The sequence below is a fragment of the Papio anubis genome, chromosome 19 (assembly GCF_008728515.1).
Source record: "Papio anubis isolate 15944 chromosome 19, Panubis1.0, whole genome shotgun sequence".
Lineage (NCBI taxonomy): Eukaryota > Metazoa > Chordata > Mammalia > Primates > Cercopithecidae > Papio > Papio anubis.
Genome location: NC_044994.1, coordinates 38,640,681 through 38,656,758, shown reverse-complemented (window position 1 = coordinate 38,656,758; position 16,078 = coordinate 38,640,681). Strand labels below are relative to the sequence as shown.

At 39.5% G+C, this 16,078-nt stretch overlaps 1 protein-coding gene across 1 annotated transcript in view; it reads left to right on the top strand.

Moving 5' to 3' along the window:
• The window catches only part of LOXHD1 (lipoxygenase homology domains 1), a 183,691-nt gene that overhangs the window by 62,988 nt on the left and 104,625 nt on the right, over positions 1–16,078 (top strand). The window contains exons 9-12 of the mRNA XM_017951697.3: positions 1,917–2,052; positions 2,624–2,784; positions 3,805–3,891; positions 4,321–4,456. Coding sequence (XP_017807186.2) covers positions 1,917–2,052; positions 2,624–2,784; positions 3,805–3,891; positions 4,321–4,456 — 520 coding nt within the window. The remainder of the gene's footprint in view (positions 1–1,916; positions 2,053–2,623; positions 2,785–3,804; positions 3,892–4,320; positions 4,457–16,078) is intronic.

The following is a 16,078-nucleotide window of genomic DNA, read 5'->3' as shown; positions in this document are numbered from 1 at the left end:
TTTGCCCACTCTCTGGGTTTCTGCTTACTCTGAATTTTGCTGGTTCTTCTGGTTTCTCTGTAACCCCCTGGCAGCTCAGCAATGTATATAAAGTGATACTTCCTGTGGTTTATGTAACATATGACTATTTTGTGGTGATAAAAGGCTTTTCAGACTACCTAGTTTCTGGACTACCTAGTCCAGAAGCAAACATTTTTAATGTATGAATTACACTGATTTATTTTTAAAGAGAATGACAAAGTAGTTTTTAAATAACAGAATATAATACCCTCAGGATAGTTATATTTAACAAAACAATAAAAGAAAGAAAATCCTGAGATAAAAACCACAAGCTCTGGTAACAATACTATATTTAGTTGCTTACCTAACCTTTAACCTTCCAGAACCAGAACTTTTATCATCGATTTTTAAGCACTTACTATATGTTTAGAACTATGTTCAGGGGACCCACAGGGGTGAGAAAACACACAACCTCAAACTTTTAGGATTTTGCTACTTCTTAAAAAGACAAAACTAACCAATACACAGCTAACAATGAGAGAACAACTCAAGAGTAACGAGAAAACATCTGCATCTGCAGGATTTGTTGAGAGGAAAGACAGACTTCTAAATAAATTGCTGGTGATTATACCCTCCTATGCCCTCAATTTGTCACGGATGCCCTCCAACTTTGCCTATGTATAGGTCCACTTCTAAATACGTGGTCACATGAAATCTTCAGCATAAAAAATGGAGTGCAACAATGGATCCCAGTGGACCTCAGCCATAAATAGAAATTCTGAGGTTCTTCCTGATGAGTAGAATTAGTGTCAGGAATACTTACATTCCTGGTTCTGCCACTAACTAAAGGTGCTAACTTGGGCACTTTATTCTCCTTTCTAGACCTCAGGTTTCCCATGTATTGAATGCAGGTGGGGTGAACTACATTAATTGCCAATATATTTGTGTCGGATAACTAAATGTTTGAGGGGGCTGCTGCCCATGGTCCTGAGCCATCATTTATCTCTAGGGAGGAGCATTTCTCTGGGAGTTTGAAGGGGTACATAATCCCCTCCCACCATCTCTTAGTATCCTTCCCCTGGTGCTGTTTAAAAGTTAACGTTTATCACAATGGTTAATAATGAGTATGAGGTGAGTATTACCTGGGAATATCTAAGGGCAATAATTCAAGTTAAGGAAGTTACAGTCAATTTTTGTCACTATGAACAGTAGACAACAAATACCCAGTAAGACAATAGTTGGTCAAAACCTTGACCAATGGGAGGGTCAGATTAGTTTGTAAGTTAAAAAGATTTGTTTTCAAGTTAAGAAGGTAAAGCTTAGAAACCAGTAATGTGAGAGTCAAAATTTCTTTACTGATAGAGGATTCTGTAGTGTGCCAGGAGCAATCCTTTCAACATTTATAATGTGAGTGTTCGAAATCCATGGGTTCAGAACTTGGTAGAGATAGAGAAGGTATAAGAGAGAAGGCTGAGTGAGGATCAAGCCTAAAAGAGAGAAGTTGGTTTTTATACTACATTCCAGATATTAATTAGCTGACACGGGACTTACCTTTTTCCTACAAGATCATTATAGGGAATTAACCTAGTAGTCTAGTTCATTTGGTTCAGATTAACTGAGGTTTTATGATGTGCTTAAAGAAATATGGTATTCAAAGAGGGTGTTGTGTATAGAGGAAAAGTTTGAGATTTGAATAGCAAATTGGAAGACGGGTGATACCTACTTTGGAAGACTCTTTGGAGGTTGCATTTCTTGATTTAAGATTTAATGAGATAGACTACAGAAAAGGTGCCATTCATTGAGAGTCCTAATACAGATGTCTCTAAATGTGGCGCTGGGAGGCTGCTGAACATGGTGAAGAGGTCCCTACTGGGGACTCAACGCAGGAGACACTCACTGTGCTCCACTCTCCCCAGGTGGTAATTCTGTGCCCCTTCACTGGCATCCAGCAGACCTTCCCTTGCAGCAACTGGCTGGATGAGAAGAGAGCGGACGGGCTGATTGAGAGGCAGCTCTACGAAATGGTGTCTCTCAGGAAGAAGCGGCTGAAAAGTAAGTGAAAGAGACCCAGAACCTGGAGGCCTCTCAGCCAGGGCCAGCAAAGGCCAGAATGTCAAAAGCTGCGGGCAAAAGCTGTGAGGGCAGTCCACTCCTGCTTCTTAAGTCTCCTCTAGAAAGGAAGGAAAAAGCTCCCCCAACCCCGCCAAGCAGCTCCACTCTCCAAAGTACAGGCCATATAGAGTCACACCCCTGGCACCAAGGCTGATTCCAGTGTCACCAAATGGCATAAGCTGCTGTGATGAGCTAGGTGTTAACCTGAATCGTTCACTACAGTGCACTCTGAAAGTGCTGGACATAGGGTGAGTGGAGTCAACTTGTCCCCCGATTTAAAACACACGAATACACTTTAGCCACTAAAAAGAACACTATGGCACCTTATTTTTAATAGTAATGAATCCTTAGCTTTCTAAACTTGGCTATAATGGGTTTTTGAGAACGGGACACATCTGTGTATACCCTGCCCTTCAGTCCTGATCATTTTGGATTTTTCCTTCTTCCCTGTGGTAATATGAAAATCTCTTCACTTCCTGAAGTTTATGGTGCAACTTGATCTGTCTTGCAGAATTCCCTTGGTCCCTGTGGGTCTGGACGACTGACCTAAAGAAAGCTGGTACCAACTCTCCCATCTTCATCCAGATTTATGGGCAGAAAGGACGGACAGATGAGATTCTCCTGAATCCCAACAACAAGTGGTTCAAACCTGGCATAATCGAGAAGTTTAGGGTAGGAGAGGAGTATGATGGGGTGGGAGGGAGAAAGGAGGAAAGGATGTAGGGCATTTGTCCTGGGGATTCTGGTTCTCTAAGCCAGGTTTTGGACCAAGTTTGAAGGCAAAAATGTACAATGGAGATTTTAGGTCCCTGCAAGGGAGACAAATTTGATGATTTATAAACAATGTATCGAATGGGGTACAATTTCGATCTGGCCCATTCATCTGAATCCAACAGTCCAGAACCAAGGCTGGGCAAAGAAGCAAGTATGGAATGGTTTAAGCTATGCAGGAGTTGGAGAATCACTGCAGAACAGAGACCCTGAGCATGCTTAGTGTCAGACTGCCCAATATGGACTGATTGAGAGAGTAAGGATCAAATTTAATCAAAAGTGTGAATTTTAGAACATTTTTTTTTAAATTCAGCTTTAAAACTTTCCATTATGCATAAAACTAGAGCAAGGATTTTTTTTTACCCTAATAGAATTGCTATTTCAACCTTTAGGTAGGAATAATTTGTAATTTGAGGCTCTCCTCTCAGCACCCCATTTGTACCCCTGTTACACCACTCAGTTCATTGCTCTTTATGTATTTATCTTTTCTGCTAGACTGTGAGCCCCCAGAGAAAGGGCACAACTGCTTATTGATCTTTTTGTCTGTTTCACTGCCCAGTAGAGTCCTGGGGCTGTGGGCCTGTGCTAATTTGCAGGGCTGCCCTATAGATTTTGTTACTGGAAGTTTATTGCTTGGAGGATCTTCTTTAGTCTGAATCCCACTGTGGGGCAGTTATTTTTGTTCAGTTTCACTGGCCCAGACTGAACCCTTGCTGTATGTGGCTGTCCTGCCCTCACGTGCTCCTGGTTACAAGGGTCATGAGAAGATAAAGTATGTTAGGGTGGCTTGATTAAAGCAAACCCATCCTCACTGCTGAAGAAACAGCCCAAAGCAGGTTCCCTCCTGAGAGTGGGTCAGCTATAAGAATAAACATGTTTTTCCAGTTATGCCCACTCAAATGTTTTTATTTCTCACCATAGATTGAGCTCCCGGATGTTGGCAGGTTTTATAAGATTCGAGTATGGCATGATAAAAGGAGTTCTGGTTCTGGATGGCATTTAGAAAGGGTGAGATGCACCATCTTGGGGTTTGGGGGATTGTTGGGAAAGGAACAAGGATGGTCCCTTTCAATGACCCTGTCACATAAATTTGCCTCTGTATTAATTGTGAATGGGGACTGAAAAGTGTTACGGCGAGACCTGAATTTGGATACAGGCCCCAGGGACTTCCTGATGGGGAGGGACTTCCAAAGTAGATTAAGAAAACACTCAGGTGTTTGGGGGGGCTTGCATTCTGCCCTAGTCATCTGGTTGCTAGGCAAGTGCGGGTATCCAGGAAACCACGAACAAATACTAATCCAGCCCTCTGCCTGCCGTAAGGATTTTCTCCAGGAAATAGTCTTGGCTTCTCTGCAATGAGATAGCAGAATGGGGACTCCAGGGCATCGGTGAACATCCCTGGTGTACCCACTTGCTCACCCCAGAACTTCATTCCAGATGACCCTGATGAACACTCTGAACAAGGACAAGTATAACTTTAATTGCAACCGCTGGCTGGATGCCAATGAGGATGACAATGAGATAGTGAGGGAAATGACTGCAGAAGGCCCAACAGTGCGCAGGATCATGGGCAGTAAGTACTGATGGGCTCTCCATCCTGGGAGGCAGTGGAACTCCTGCTTGGTGTCCCAGTGGGCCTGACCAATGAGCTGAGAGTCTTGTCTGCTATGCATCTTCAGGCCCCTTAGAGTGCCAGAGTGGATTTGGAAGGTCCTTGACTCAAGACTGGCTTGGAAAAGTCGTCTCCAAGTCATGATACCAGAGCTCTACCGTGATTGGTGTGGTGGGGAGGGAGGGAAGTTGTATGGGTCTTCTCGTTGGCTCTGAGGGGATGAGAAGCATCTGTCCTGAAAAATACTTCTCCAGAGCCTCCTTGAAAGGAGATATCCTCTTGCTCCCCTCAAATGGTGCATGAAATGTTCCCCAAAAGAAAAGCTAGATCTGGGTTCCTGTAGCCACAGTTGGCTGATAGCTAATAAGTATTCTGTCTCTAATTAAGGATAGTAGGAGAAGGACTAAGCTTTAAATGTGGAATCCAGGAGCCACATTCAAATAGCCGAAGGGAAGAAGTCATTTTGCCTCTAGGTTATAGAAGCACAGTACTGGCAAATACAGAGCACATGCCCTGTCTTTTTCACGTGGCAGACATTACTAAGTGATCAAAACATTCTCTCCCATGAGTCTGAAATGAGCTTTGTAGCCCTCAATAAAGAATTCCAAACAGACATTAACAATTGATCAGAATTGGCACTTAAGATACTTAACCCATTTGCTATCCTTGTGGCAGTCCTTAAATTTTAAGCAGGAAAATAGTATTGCAAAATTACAAAAATGTAAAAATATATAGAAAACAATGTCACCCATAGTTCCAGTAGACCTTCTAAATATCTCCATAATGTCATTTCACAGGTGATTGTGTGATATTTATAAACACTGCATTTGCACACCCAGTAGAAACTCTGTATATATTTGTTGAAATAGTTTGATCAGAGTTAAATACTCATAAACATAGAAACGTCAAACAGCAAGTATCTAAAAAGAGATCATTCCGTCTGTTAGTTTAATTAGGCAATGCTTGTAATTAGCATCATGTTTCTTTTATTTTATGGTTCTCCTTCATTCTTAATTAAATATATGACTGTAGAATATTTGTGTGCAAAGGCCCTTAAAATATCCTGATGCAGATAAGGAGCTGAGGACGTTCTTGCCATGGTTACACAGTTAGTTACAGACAGAGTTAAATCTAGAATAAGGTCTCTTGCTTCCTGGTTCAGTGGCTATACCAAAACATCACCCTGCCTTTTTGCATTCAGTAATAACTGCTTTGGGAACAAGGCAATCATCTCTGTAAATATCATGATAACATATAACCCATTCCCAAAATTGGAACTTAATATAATATTAAAGATAACGGCAAAAATTGCAATTGCTTTTGCACTAACCTAATGTGTAGTCCACCAAGGCAGAAATACACCTGTTCTTAGACCTGATCTGTTTACTTTGCATGCTAGAATTGAGCCTGTAGGTATAAAGAACTGGGGAGAGGTCTTGGGCCCTAACTGCTTTTGAAACCCTTCTAACTAACTCTCGTGATTTTAGATTCTTAGTCTCTATTGCTACATTATCTGGCACTGTCACTCTTGAGCCTTTTGGTAGCATTCCTTTTTGAATTTTGTGACTGGCAGCTCTGATCAATCCTCTCTGGTATGGTAAGTCAGTGATTCTCAAACCTCAGCATGCATCATCCCCAGGAGGGCTTGTTAAAATACAGATTGCTGGGTTCCACTTGCAGAGTTTCTAATTCAGTTAGTCTGGAGTGGGACCCAAGGATCTGCTTGTCTAACACATTTACAGGTAATATCCACGCTGCTGTTGGGGAACCACACTGAGAACCACTGTGTCAATGCATTTACCACTTTTCTAACTGCTCTCCAGCTTCCAAAATTGTGTTGTGTTCTCTACACTTGTCCCCTTCCCCTAGTTGGTGAAACCTTTTTTGTTTAGTTAAATTTTTAAAACAACCTGTAGATTGCCATTTTGATAAGGTTTTCTAAAGAGAAATCTATTTTAATTTGTAATGTCCGGAATGTTCTTTACTTCTACCCCCTCTTTGCCTTGAGTAAAGCATGACTTTCCCCTAAGAACCTTATTTTCCCTCCTCATGAACTGTGGGGCACATGGAAGGGGGTGTTCTCCTGACTCCCTCTGCACATTCAGATCCTTGCGTGCACCACACTTCTTCCCAGTATTGCCTTCTACCCCAGCCCAGTGCCATTTCTGTTGGTCTCTGGCCCTTCCCCTCTTTCACAAAAGATGGTGTCATGCATCCCTTGGTTAGTGTCTAGACACCATGCCCTGCCATAATCCTGGGACAGTGCATTAGTTTGCTAGGGTTGCTGAAACAAAGCCCCACAGACAGGGTGGCTTAAATAACAGACATTTATTGTCTCACAGTCTGGAAGCTAGAAGTCCAAGATGAAGGTGTTGGCAGGTTTGCTTTCTTCTGAGGCCTCTCTCCCTGACTTGCAGACAGTCATCTTCTTATGTCCTCTTTCCTCTGTGTGTATACATGTCTGGGTCCTAACCCCCTCTTCTCATAAGGACACCAGTCATAATGGATTAGGCCCCACCCATATGACCTCTTTTTACTTTAATTACTCCTTTAAAGGCCCTATCTCCAAATACATTCTGAGTTATTGGGGAGTTAGGACTTCAATAAATAAAATTGGGGTTATGGGCACAATTCAGCTTATAACCAACAACATCTCCTAAAGTACAGTCAAGCGTCCATCTATATCAAAACTACCTGAAGTGTTTATCAAAATACGGATTCCTAGGCCCACCACCAGCTATGCTGATTAGAGACTTTGAGGGCTATTCCTGGTAATATGCATTTTGTCAAGCATGCCAAGTAATTTGTATGCATACTAAACCTTAGGAGGCTTTGTCTACTTCTTTCAGTGTCTGTGTAGAACACCCACTCACCTGCATCCTGGTGCTCACCTGTGATGGGTACTACAGGACTGAACGAAGGGGGATGAACGATAAATGAAAACAAAAAACAAAAGAATCTGCTTTAAAGAAGGGGCCTGGAGACTCCTTGCTTCTGTCAAGTAAGGGCCTTGAGCTTCCACAGCCCTTCGTATTTATTGGGTAGAAAGAGCAGGGAGGAGGAGGTAACAATTGGTCAGCCGCTTGATTGATTGCAGGTTCACATTATTGCTAACAGGCTTCAGATGTGCCTAATCACAAGTCACACTCCTGGGGTGTGACTGCCCTCAGCATTCCTTCTGGGTGGCAGACACAGTTTGTCAGTTTGCCAACAACCTGCATTCATAACAGTTTGCTGTTTGCTCATATAGCCTCCAGTGGTATACTGAGTGGATCATGACCGTCATTCTTTCAGCCTCCAACACTCATCCACTTTGTTGGCCTGTGCCCACCCCACTTAGCCAGCCCTTCCCTGCCACCTAATTTGGAATCATCCCATGAAACTGCCCCTTCTTTGAGCCCATGCCCCACCCTCTGACTCAAGCTCCTGCACTCCCAGCACTTTTGTGACTTTGGTACACTTCACCTCACCCTCGACCTGTCACTTATTCCCCCACCCCCCACATTTTTCCTGGTCTGTCAGGGGCTGACATAGATGGGTGGAGGATGAATCAGAGGGACAAACCTACAATCAGACCTCCAGTGGGGGAGAAAAGAGGTTCTGAAATAAGATAGAGAGAGGAGATCAGAGAGTAGAAGATAAATTCAAGAAATATTTTGAAGGTGGAACTGGCAGGTCTTGAAGTGTGAATGCTGTGGAAACACAGTGGTGAGATAAGCCTCCTGTCCAGAAAGTTGGGACAAACTTTGCAGATGAAGTGACATTTGAGCTAGGTCTTCTATGTGGAGGGATTTGACAGACAAGGAGAGACCATGTCAGGAGGTGGAGGAGATGGCAAGGAAGAGCATCTCTACAGTTTACATGTATAAAATGTGCTTGTAAACATTTTTAACAGTGTACAGTTGTGGGGCTATCCTAGCTGGTATTTTTTTGTTGTCTTCCATGATGCTATTAAAAAAACCATTTCAAGGAGAAAAATAATTCTGGTGATAGTATGGATATGGATAGTATGGATTGAAGGGCTGTCTGTTGTGGCTATAAGGCAGTTTGATGTCTTCTGGTGGTCCCTGGCTGTATTTCAGAGCCCAAACAAACTTGAATTTCTTTCTCTCAACTGCTCTTTATGGCCCACAAACATTTATCTTATGCTTGGAACACCCCTGTGTCCACACTGACCTCTACAAGTTCTCATATCTCCTTTTCTGGTTGGAATGCTTTGTAACAGTAAATAGAGCTGGTGACAATGCTTCATTTTCCCAGCTGGTACCAGTGTGAAATGTGTAATGTGTGAAGATGTCCTGGAAGTCCCTTAAGAGGAGAGTTTTGGACTCATGTAAAATGAGTAAATACCAATTTAAAATCAATTCTCTGAGTTTGAAGTTGTGTATCTCTGATTTATTACAAATTAAGGGCCAGTCAAATAAGCAATTAATGCCGTGTCTGAGAGCCAAGAGGCTTTTGGGAGTGATTGTTCTGATTAGCACAGACTGGGAGATATGGACAATACACATGCCAGCTCACAATTTATCTCCACCTTGGCTGTCCCTCAGGAGCTACATGAGAGTAAAATAAATGAGATCCGTGTTCTCCACTATACTTCCGAGAGAAGTGATTACACGCCAGTGATGAGTGGGCAAGAGGCCACTGGACTCGAGTGCAGAAAATCATAGCTTCTCGTTAATAAGAGCTGTAATTTTAAAATTAAAGTACCAGAGGCTCTGTACTTACCCATCTCTTTAAAGTCTTTCACTACTAGTGTCTAACAATATAACTCTTTTTAATTGTCCACAGACTTCTTGCCAGGAAGGAGCTTGGGACATCCATGGCTGGGGTGTTTCAGAGGGGTGCCTAGAGAAAAATCAAGACCCTTGAGAACTTCCCAGCAAAGGGACCTCAGAGCTCAGAACCAAAGGGATAGGAATTCCCAGGCAAAAGGATTTCTAAATTCCCTTATTACTTTGCTTCTGGAAATTGCCTAAAAGTTATAGCTAAAAAGGCAGAACTGGCCTTCATCATAATTAAGAGTGAAGCCAGCCCCAGCCTGGTGTTGAGAGCTTTCCTTCCCTGCTGTGTCATGTTTCCACCTTCAGTCTTCAGCTGTTCATTCCTCTCACTGTTGACACATTGGACCATTGAGAGCTTCACACAAAAGAACCAACTTCATTTATACAAAGGCTGAAGATTGAAAGCATTTAGCATTTGAATTTTAAAAGAGTTGATTAGAGAAGACAATGATGGTTAAATTTCAGGTGCTGTGGCCCTACTAGGAGACAATATTGGTAGGCAGGAGATTTCTCCTCAATCTTAACTCTTGGTTTAAATGCCTACCTATACCAGCTTTGCTCAAGGCAGGCCTCTATGTACCGTCAGTTGTTCTTTGCCTGTTCTTCTAACAAGTGTTTTTGCAACAGACACTCTATCTTCGTGTACTCATATGTTTCATGGTCAAATTAATTTTTCAGATGTCTGCATATCTCCAAATGAAATGGTCATATTACTGAAAAAATAATTTGTACACTGAATTCAACTCCCTGGTGATTTGTCTCATTCTAGGTATACTCTGTCTTCATTTTAGATGAACTACAAATGAATCATGTCCATTTTTAAAAACAACAGCTATGGTGGGACACGGTAGCTCATGCCTGTAATCCCAGCACTTTGGGAGTCCGAGATGGGTGGATCACCTGAGGTCAGGAGTTCAAGACCAGTCTGGCCAACATGGTGAAACCCCGTCTCTACTAAAAATACAAAAAAATTAGTCGGGCATGGTCGCGGGTGCCTGTAATCCCAGTTACTCGGGAGGCTGAGGCAAGAGAGTTGCTTGAACCCAGGAGGCAGAGGTTGCAGTGAGCCGAGATCACGCCATTGCACCCCAGCCTGGGCAACAAGAATCAAACTCCTTCTCAGAAACAAACAACAAAAACAAAAAACAACAGCTATATTGAGATATGATTCATGTGCCATACAATTTACCCATTTAAAGTGTACAAGTCAATGGTTTTTAATATATTAATAAAATCATGCATCCCTCACCACTATCAAATTCCAGAACATTTTCATCTCCCCCAAAAAGAAACCCTATACCTGTCAGCAGTCATACCCATTTCCCCGCTTTACCCCTCCGCCTCTGACAACCACTAATCTACTTTTTGTCTCCATAGATTGGCCTAATCTGGATATTTCGTATATAGAGAGTCATACAATACATGGCCTTTTAAATTTAGTTTATTTCAATTAACACAGTGTTTTCAAGATTCGTCCATATTGTAGCATGTATCAATACTCTGTTCTTTTTATTGCTGAATCATAGTCCATTGTACGGATGTACCAAATTCAACTGTTAAAGAGCATTTATGTTGTTTCTATTTTTCAGTTATTATAAATAATGCTGCCATAAACATCCATGTACAAGTTTTTATGCAGACATATTTTTAATTCTCTTGGGCATACACCTAAGAGTGAATTTGCTGGGTCATTTGGTAGCTCTTTGGTTAACTTTTTGAGAAACTGCCAAACTATTTATCAAAATAGCTGTACCATTTTAAATTCTTATTAGTAATGTATGAGAGTTCCAATTTTTCTACATCCTTGTCAACACTTGTTCTTCTCCTTGATTATTCATTCTCAGGGTTGTTTTGGCTATTCTGGGTCCCTTGCAGTTCCACATGAATTTTAGAATCAGATTGTCAATTTCTACAAATAAGTCAGCTGAGTTCTGTTAGGGGCTGCGTCGAATCTGCAGACCAGTTTGGGGAGTATTGCCATCTTAATAATGTTAGGTCTTCCAATTCATGAACATGAGATGTTTTTCCATTTATTTAGATCTTTATTTTCTTTAAAAAATATTTTGTGGTTTTCAGAGTGTATGTTTTTCACTTATTTTCTTAAATTTACTTCTAAATATTTTATTCTTTTTGATGCTATTGCAAATATAACTGTTTTCTTAATTTCACTTTCAGACTATTCATTGCAAAAGGATAGAAATATAATCAATTTTGGTATATTGATCTTGTACTCTACAACTTTGCTGAAGTCATTTATTCTAATAGTTTTTTAGTGAATTCCTTATGATTTTATAAATACATGGCTATGTCACCCATAAATAAGATACTTCTTCCTTTCCAATTTAGATCTTTTTATATATTTGCTTGCCTACTTGCCTTGGCTGAAATCTCCAGCACCACATTGAATAGAAGAGATGACTTGTTTCTGATCTTAAGGGGAAAGTGTCCAGACCAGTCTTTCATGATTGACTATGATGTTAGCTGTAGGTGTTTTATAGATAACATTTATGGGTTGACGAATTTTCCTTTCATTCCTAGTTTGTTGATGGTTTTTTTTTAATCATGAAAGGGTGTTAGATTTTGTCAAATGCTTTTTCTACATTTATTGAGATAATCATGTGATTTTTGCTTTTTATTCAATTAATTTGATAAATTACATTAATTGATTTTCAGCAGTTAAACTAATTTGTATCTCTGGGATAAATCCTACATTGTCATGATGTATAATTCTTTTGATATGTCACTGAATTCTTTTTGTGAATACTTTGTTGAAGATTTTTGTATTCATATTCATAAGAGATATTGGTCTGTAGTTTTCTTATGATTTTGTCAGTTTTGGTACTAGGGTAATGCTGGCCTCAGAAAATGAGTTGAGAAGTGTTCCCTCCTCTTCTATTTTTGGAAGAGTTGGAGAAGTATTAGTATTATTTCTTCTCTGAGTGTTTGGTAGAATTCACTAGTAAAAACATCTGGGCATAGGCTTTTCTTTGTGGCTAGGTGTTTTTAATTATGAATTCATCTTTTCACTTAAAAGATTTGGAATTTTATTTTTAATGGGCATATTGTAATTGTATGTATTTATGGGGTACAATTTAATGTTTTGAAACAAATATATGTTGTATCATGATCCAATCAGGGTTTTTTGCCTATCCATCACCTCATGCATTTGTCATTTCTTTATGGTGAGAATGTTCAAAAGCATTTCTTCTAGCTATTTTGTTATATACAAGTCTTTATTGTTGACTATGGTCATTGTACTGTATAATAGAACATCGGAACTTATTCCTCTCATTTAATTGTAACTTTGTACCCATTGATCAACTTCTCCCCATCCTCTCCTCCCCATCCTTTCCCCAGTCTCTTGTAACTACTCTGGTAAAAATATTATTCGATTCCCTGCCTCTAAGACATCAACTTCTCTCTCTCTCTCTCTCTTTTTTTTTTTTAATATTCCACATGGGTGAAATCACGTGGTATTGGTCTTTCTGCATCTGACTTATTTCACTTAACATGATGTCCTCCAGGTTCGTCTATGTTGTTGCAAGTGACAGGATTTTATTCCTCTTTTTCGTGGCTGGATCGTATTGCATTGTGTTTGTATACCTATTTTCTTTATCCATTCATCCATTATTGGACACTTAGGTTGATTCTATATCTTGGCTATTGTAAGTAGGGATGATGCAATAAACATGAGAGTACAGATATCTCGTCAACATACTGATTTCATGTCTTTTGGATATATACCCAGTAATGGTATTATTGATCATATGGTTCTTCTATTTTTAACTTTTTTGAGGAACCTCCATACTGTTTTTCATAATGGCCATACTAGTTCACATTCTTACCCATAGTGTGCAACTGTTCCCTTTTCTCTGCATCCTTGCCAACACTTCTTTTGTGTTGTTGATGATAGCCATTCTAACTAGAGAAAGATGGTATGTTTCATTTTGGTTTTGATTTGCATTTCCCTGATGATTAGTGATGTTGAACTGTTTTTTCATCTATCTGTTAAACCATTTGTATGTCTTCTTTTGAGAAATGTCTGTTAAGGTAGTTAGCCAATTTCTTAATCGAGTTATTTGTTTGCTTGTTTGTTTTTGCTGTTGAGTTGTTTTTCTTATATATTTGAATATTAACCTCTTGTGAGATGTATAATTTGCAAATATTTTCTTCTATTATGTATGTTGTATCTTTGCTCTACTAATAGTTTTCTTTGCTGTGCAGAATTTTTTGTTTGGGCAAAAGTTTGATGTAATATTATTTGTCTGTTTTTGCTTTTTCTGCCTATGCTTTTCAAGTCTTATTTAAACAATTCTTGCCCAGCCTAACATTGTGAATAATTTCCTGTTTTCTTCTAGCAGTTTAATCAATCTTTTCACTTTTTATATGTCTATTTAGATTGTATATTTTTTCTTGAGCCAATTTTATTGGTAACCTTTTTATTTTTAACCTATTTATGTCTTTGAATAGAAAAATGTGTATTTTGTTGATAGAAGATAGTTAGATCCATTATCCATTTTGCCAATCTCTGTGTAATAGAGTCTGATTTCTTTTTCATGTTTGACTACTGGCAGGTTTCAAACTACACCACTCCCCTCTTCCTTTTTGCCTCATATATAGGCCAGCTGATAAGAAAGCCTCATCATCCTTCCTTAACACTGGTGGAAAGTTTAAGCCATACAAGCCCTGACCATTCAAAGGAACCACCACCTCAGTCTCACTCCCTAACTACCATAAAATCCTAATCTCCCTGCTGTCCCAGGCTATTACTGGACCTGCTCAAGAGCCCACCAAGCTCTCCCAAGAACTCCTCATTATGTAAATAATAGAATCTTGCTCTTGGTGCATGTGTAGTATCATCAGCCTTGATATCTGAGCAAATTTGGGGTGGGTGGATTCACCCTGTTTCTGCAGAGTGGCCACCACACTCTGGCTTTTGATGGAAATGTTTAGACTAATTAGATTTAATGTAATACATTTAAAGCAATTACTGATATGTTCAGATTGACATTTGCCATTTTGCTAACTATATTTTGTATGTGATATCTTTTTTGTTTCTTACTGCTTATATGTCTTACATATTTTTATATTCTCACTGCTTTCTTTACTGCTTTTATATATTTTACAGAGTACCATTTTTGTTCCCTCATTGTTTCTTTTATCATATTTTTGGGGTGATTTTCTTAGTGGTTGCCCAGAAAATTACAATTACCATTTTAATTTAAAATAATCTAGTTCAGATTAATATTAACTTAATTTCAGTAGTATACAAAAACTTTGTTCCAATATAGGTTTGTGCTCTTCCCCTTCCTTCATGCTATTATTGTAATATAAATTGCATCTTTACATATTGTAAGCTTACTAGTGGTGCAGCTCTATATTTACTGCTTTATGCGGTTGTCATTTATATGAGATATGAGAAGAAAAGATTGACAAACAAAAAATATTTGCACATTTTCTATGTATTTCCTTATGTCACTGCTTTTTCTGGTACTATTTATTCTATGAGGTGATTTCGAGTTACTGTTTAATGTCTAACATGAAGGTTTCTTTAATATTTCTTGGCAGATCTGCTAGTGATTAATTCTTGTAGTATTTTATATTCTGGGAATGCCCTAATTTCTTCTTAATCCTTGAAGGTAGTTTTTGTGGATTTAAAATTCTTGGTTAATGATCTGCACACTGAATATATCATCCCACTGCCTCTGGCCTCTATAGTTTCTGATGAGAAGTCAGCTGTTATTGTATTGAGCTTCCATTATAGGTGATGAGTCACTTTTGTGCTACTCTTTTCAAGATTCTCTCTTCGTCTTTGGCTCTCAACAGTTTGACTATAATATGTCTAGGTGTAGATCTCTGCATTTATCATAACTTGGAGTTTGTTGAACATGTTGAATATGTATATTAATGCTTTTAAAATCAAATTTGGGAAGTTTTGGCCATTATTTCCTCAAATATTCTTTCAGTCCTTGTCTATATCTTCACCATAGGATATTTCATTTGATCCCATAGCTTTAAATGGACTCCATATACCTATGATGACCAAAGTCATGTCACCAATCCTGACCCTCCAGACATATTCAGCTGCCATCTTGACCTCTGTTTTTGAACATCTAATAGACAGCTCAAATGTATAATGAACAGAAGAGAACCATTGATTTCCATCTCCAAACCTGTCCTTCTCCCAAGACTCCCCTAATCCTTAGTGGCAACTCTATCCACCTAATTGCCCAAGCCAAAAACCTAGGAGTCACCTACAACTTCTCTCTTTTCCGCAATTACCTATCTGATCCATCACCAAGAACTATTGTGTCCAAAATAGTATATTTTAGACTTAGCATCCAAACTATATTGCTAATCTGTTGACTTTTCTCCACTTCTGTTGCACCTCCAGTCCTAGGCGTCTAGACTACTATAATTCTAGTATCCTCTCTTCTAGACTACTATAATTATTCTGCTAACTGACCTCTTTGATTCTACTCCTTCTTTCTGTATAATCAGTTCTTCTTGGCAGCTAGAGTACTCTTTAAAACATAGACCAGATCAAGTTACTTCCTTGCTTGAAGCACTCCAATGGCTTTCCGCTGTACAGAAATTAAAATTAAAAATAAAAAGGAAGCCACACTTCTTACCTTGACCGGCTACACCCCATGTATCCAGCTCCTGTCCACCTCTGGGCCTCATCTCATATACCTTTCCATTCCTTCTACTCCAGCCATATTGGCCTTCTCCCTGTTCCTGGAACATACACTGGGCATGTCCACACAGGGGCCTTTGCACTTGCCAGAATTCTCTAACT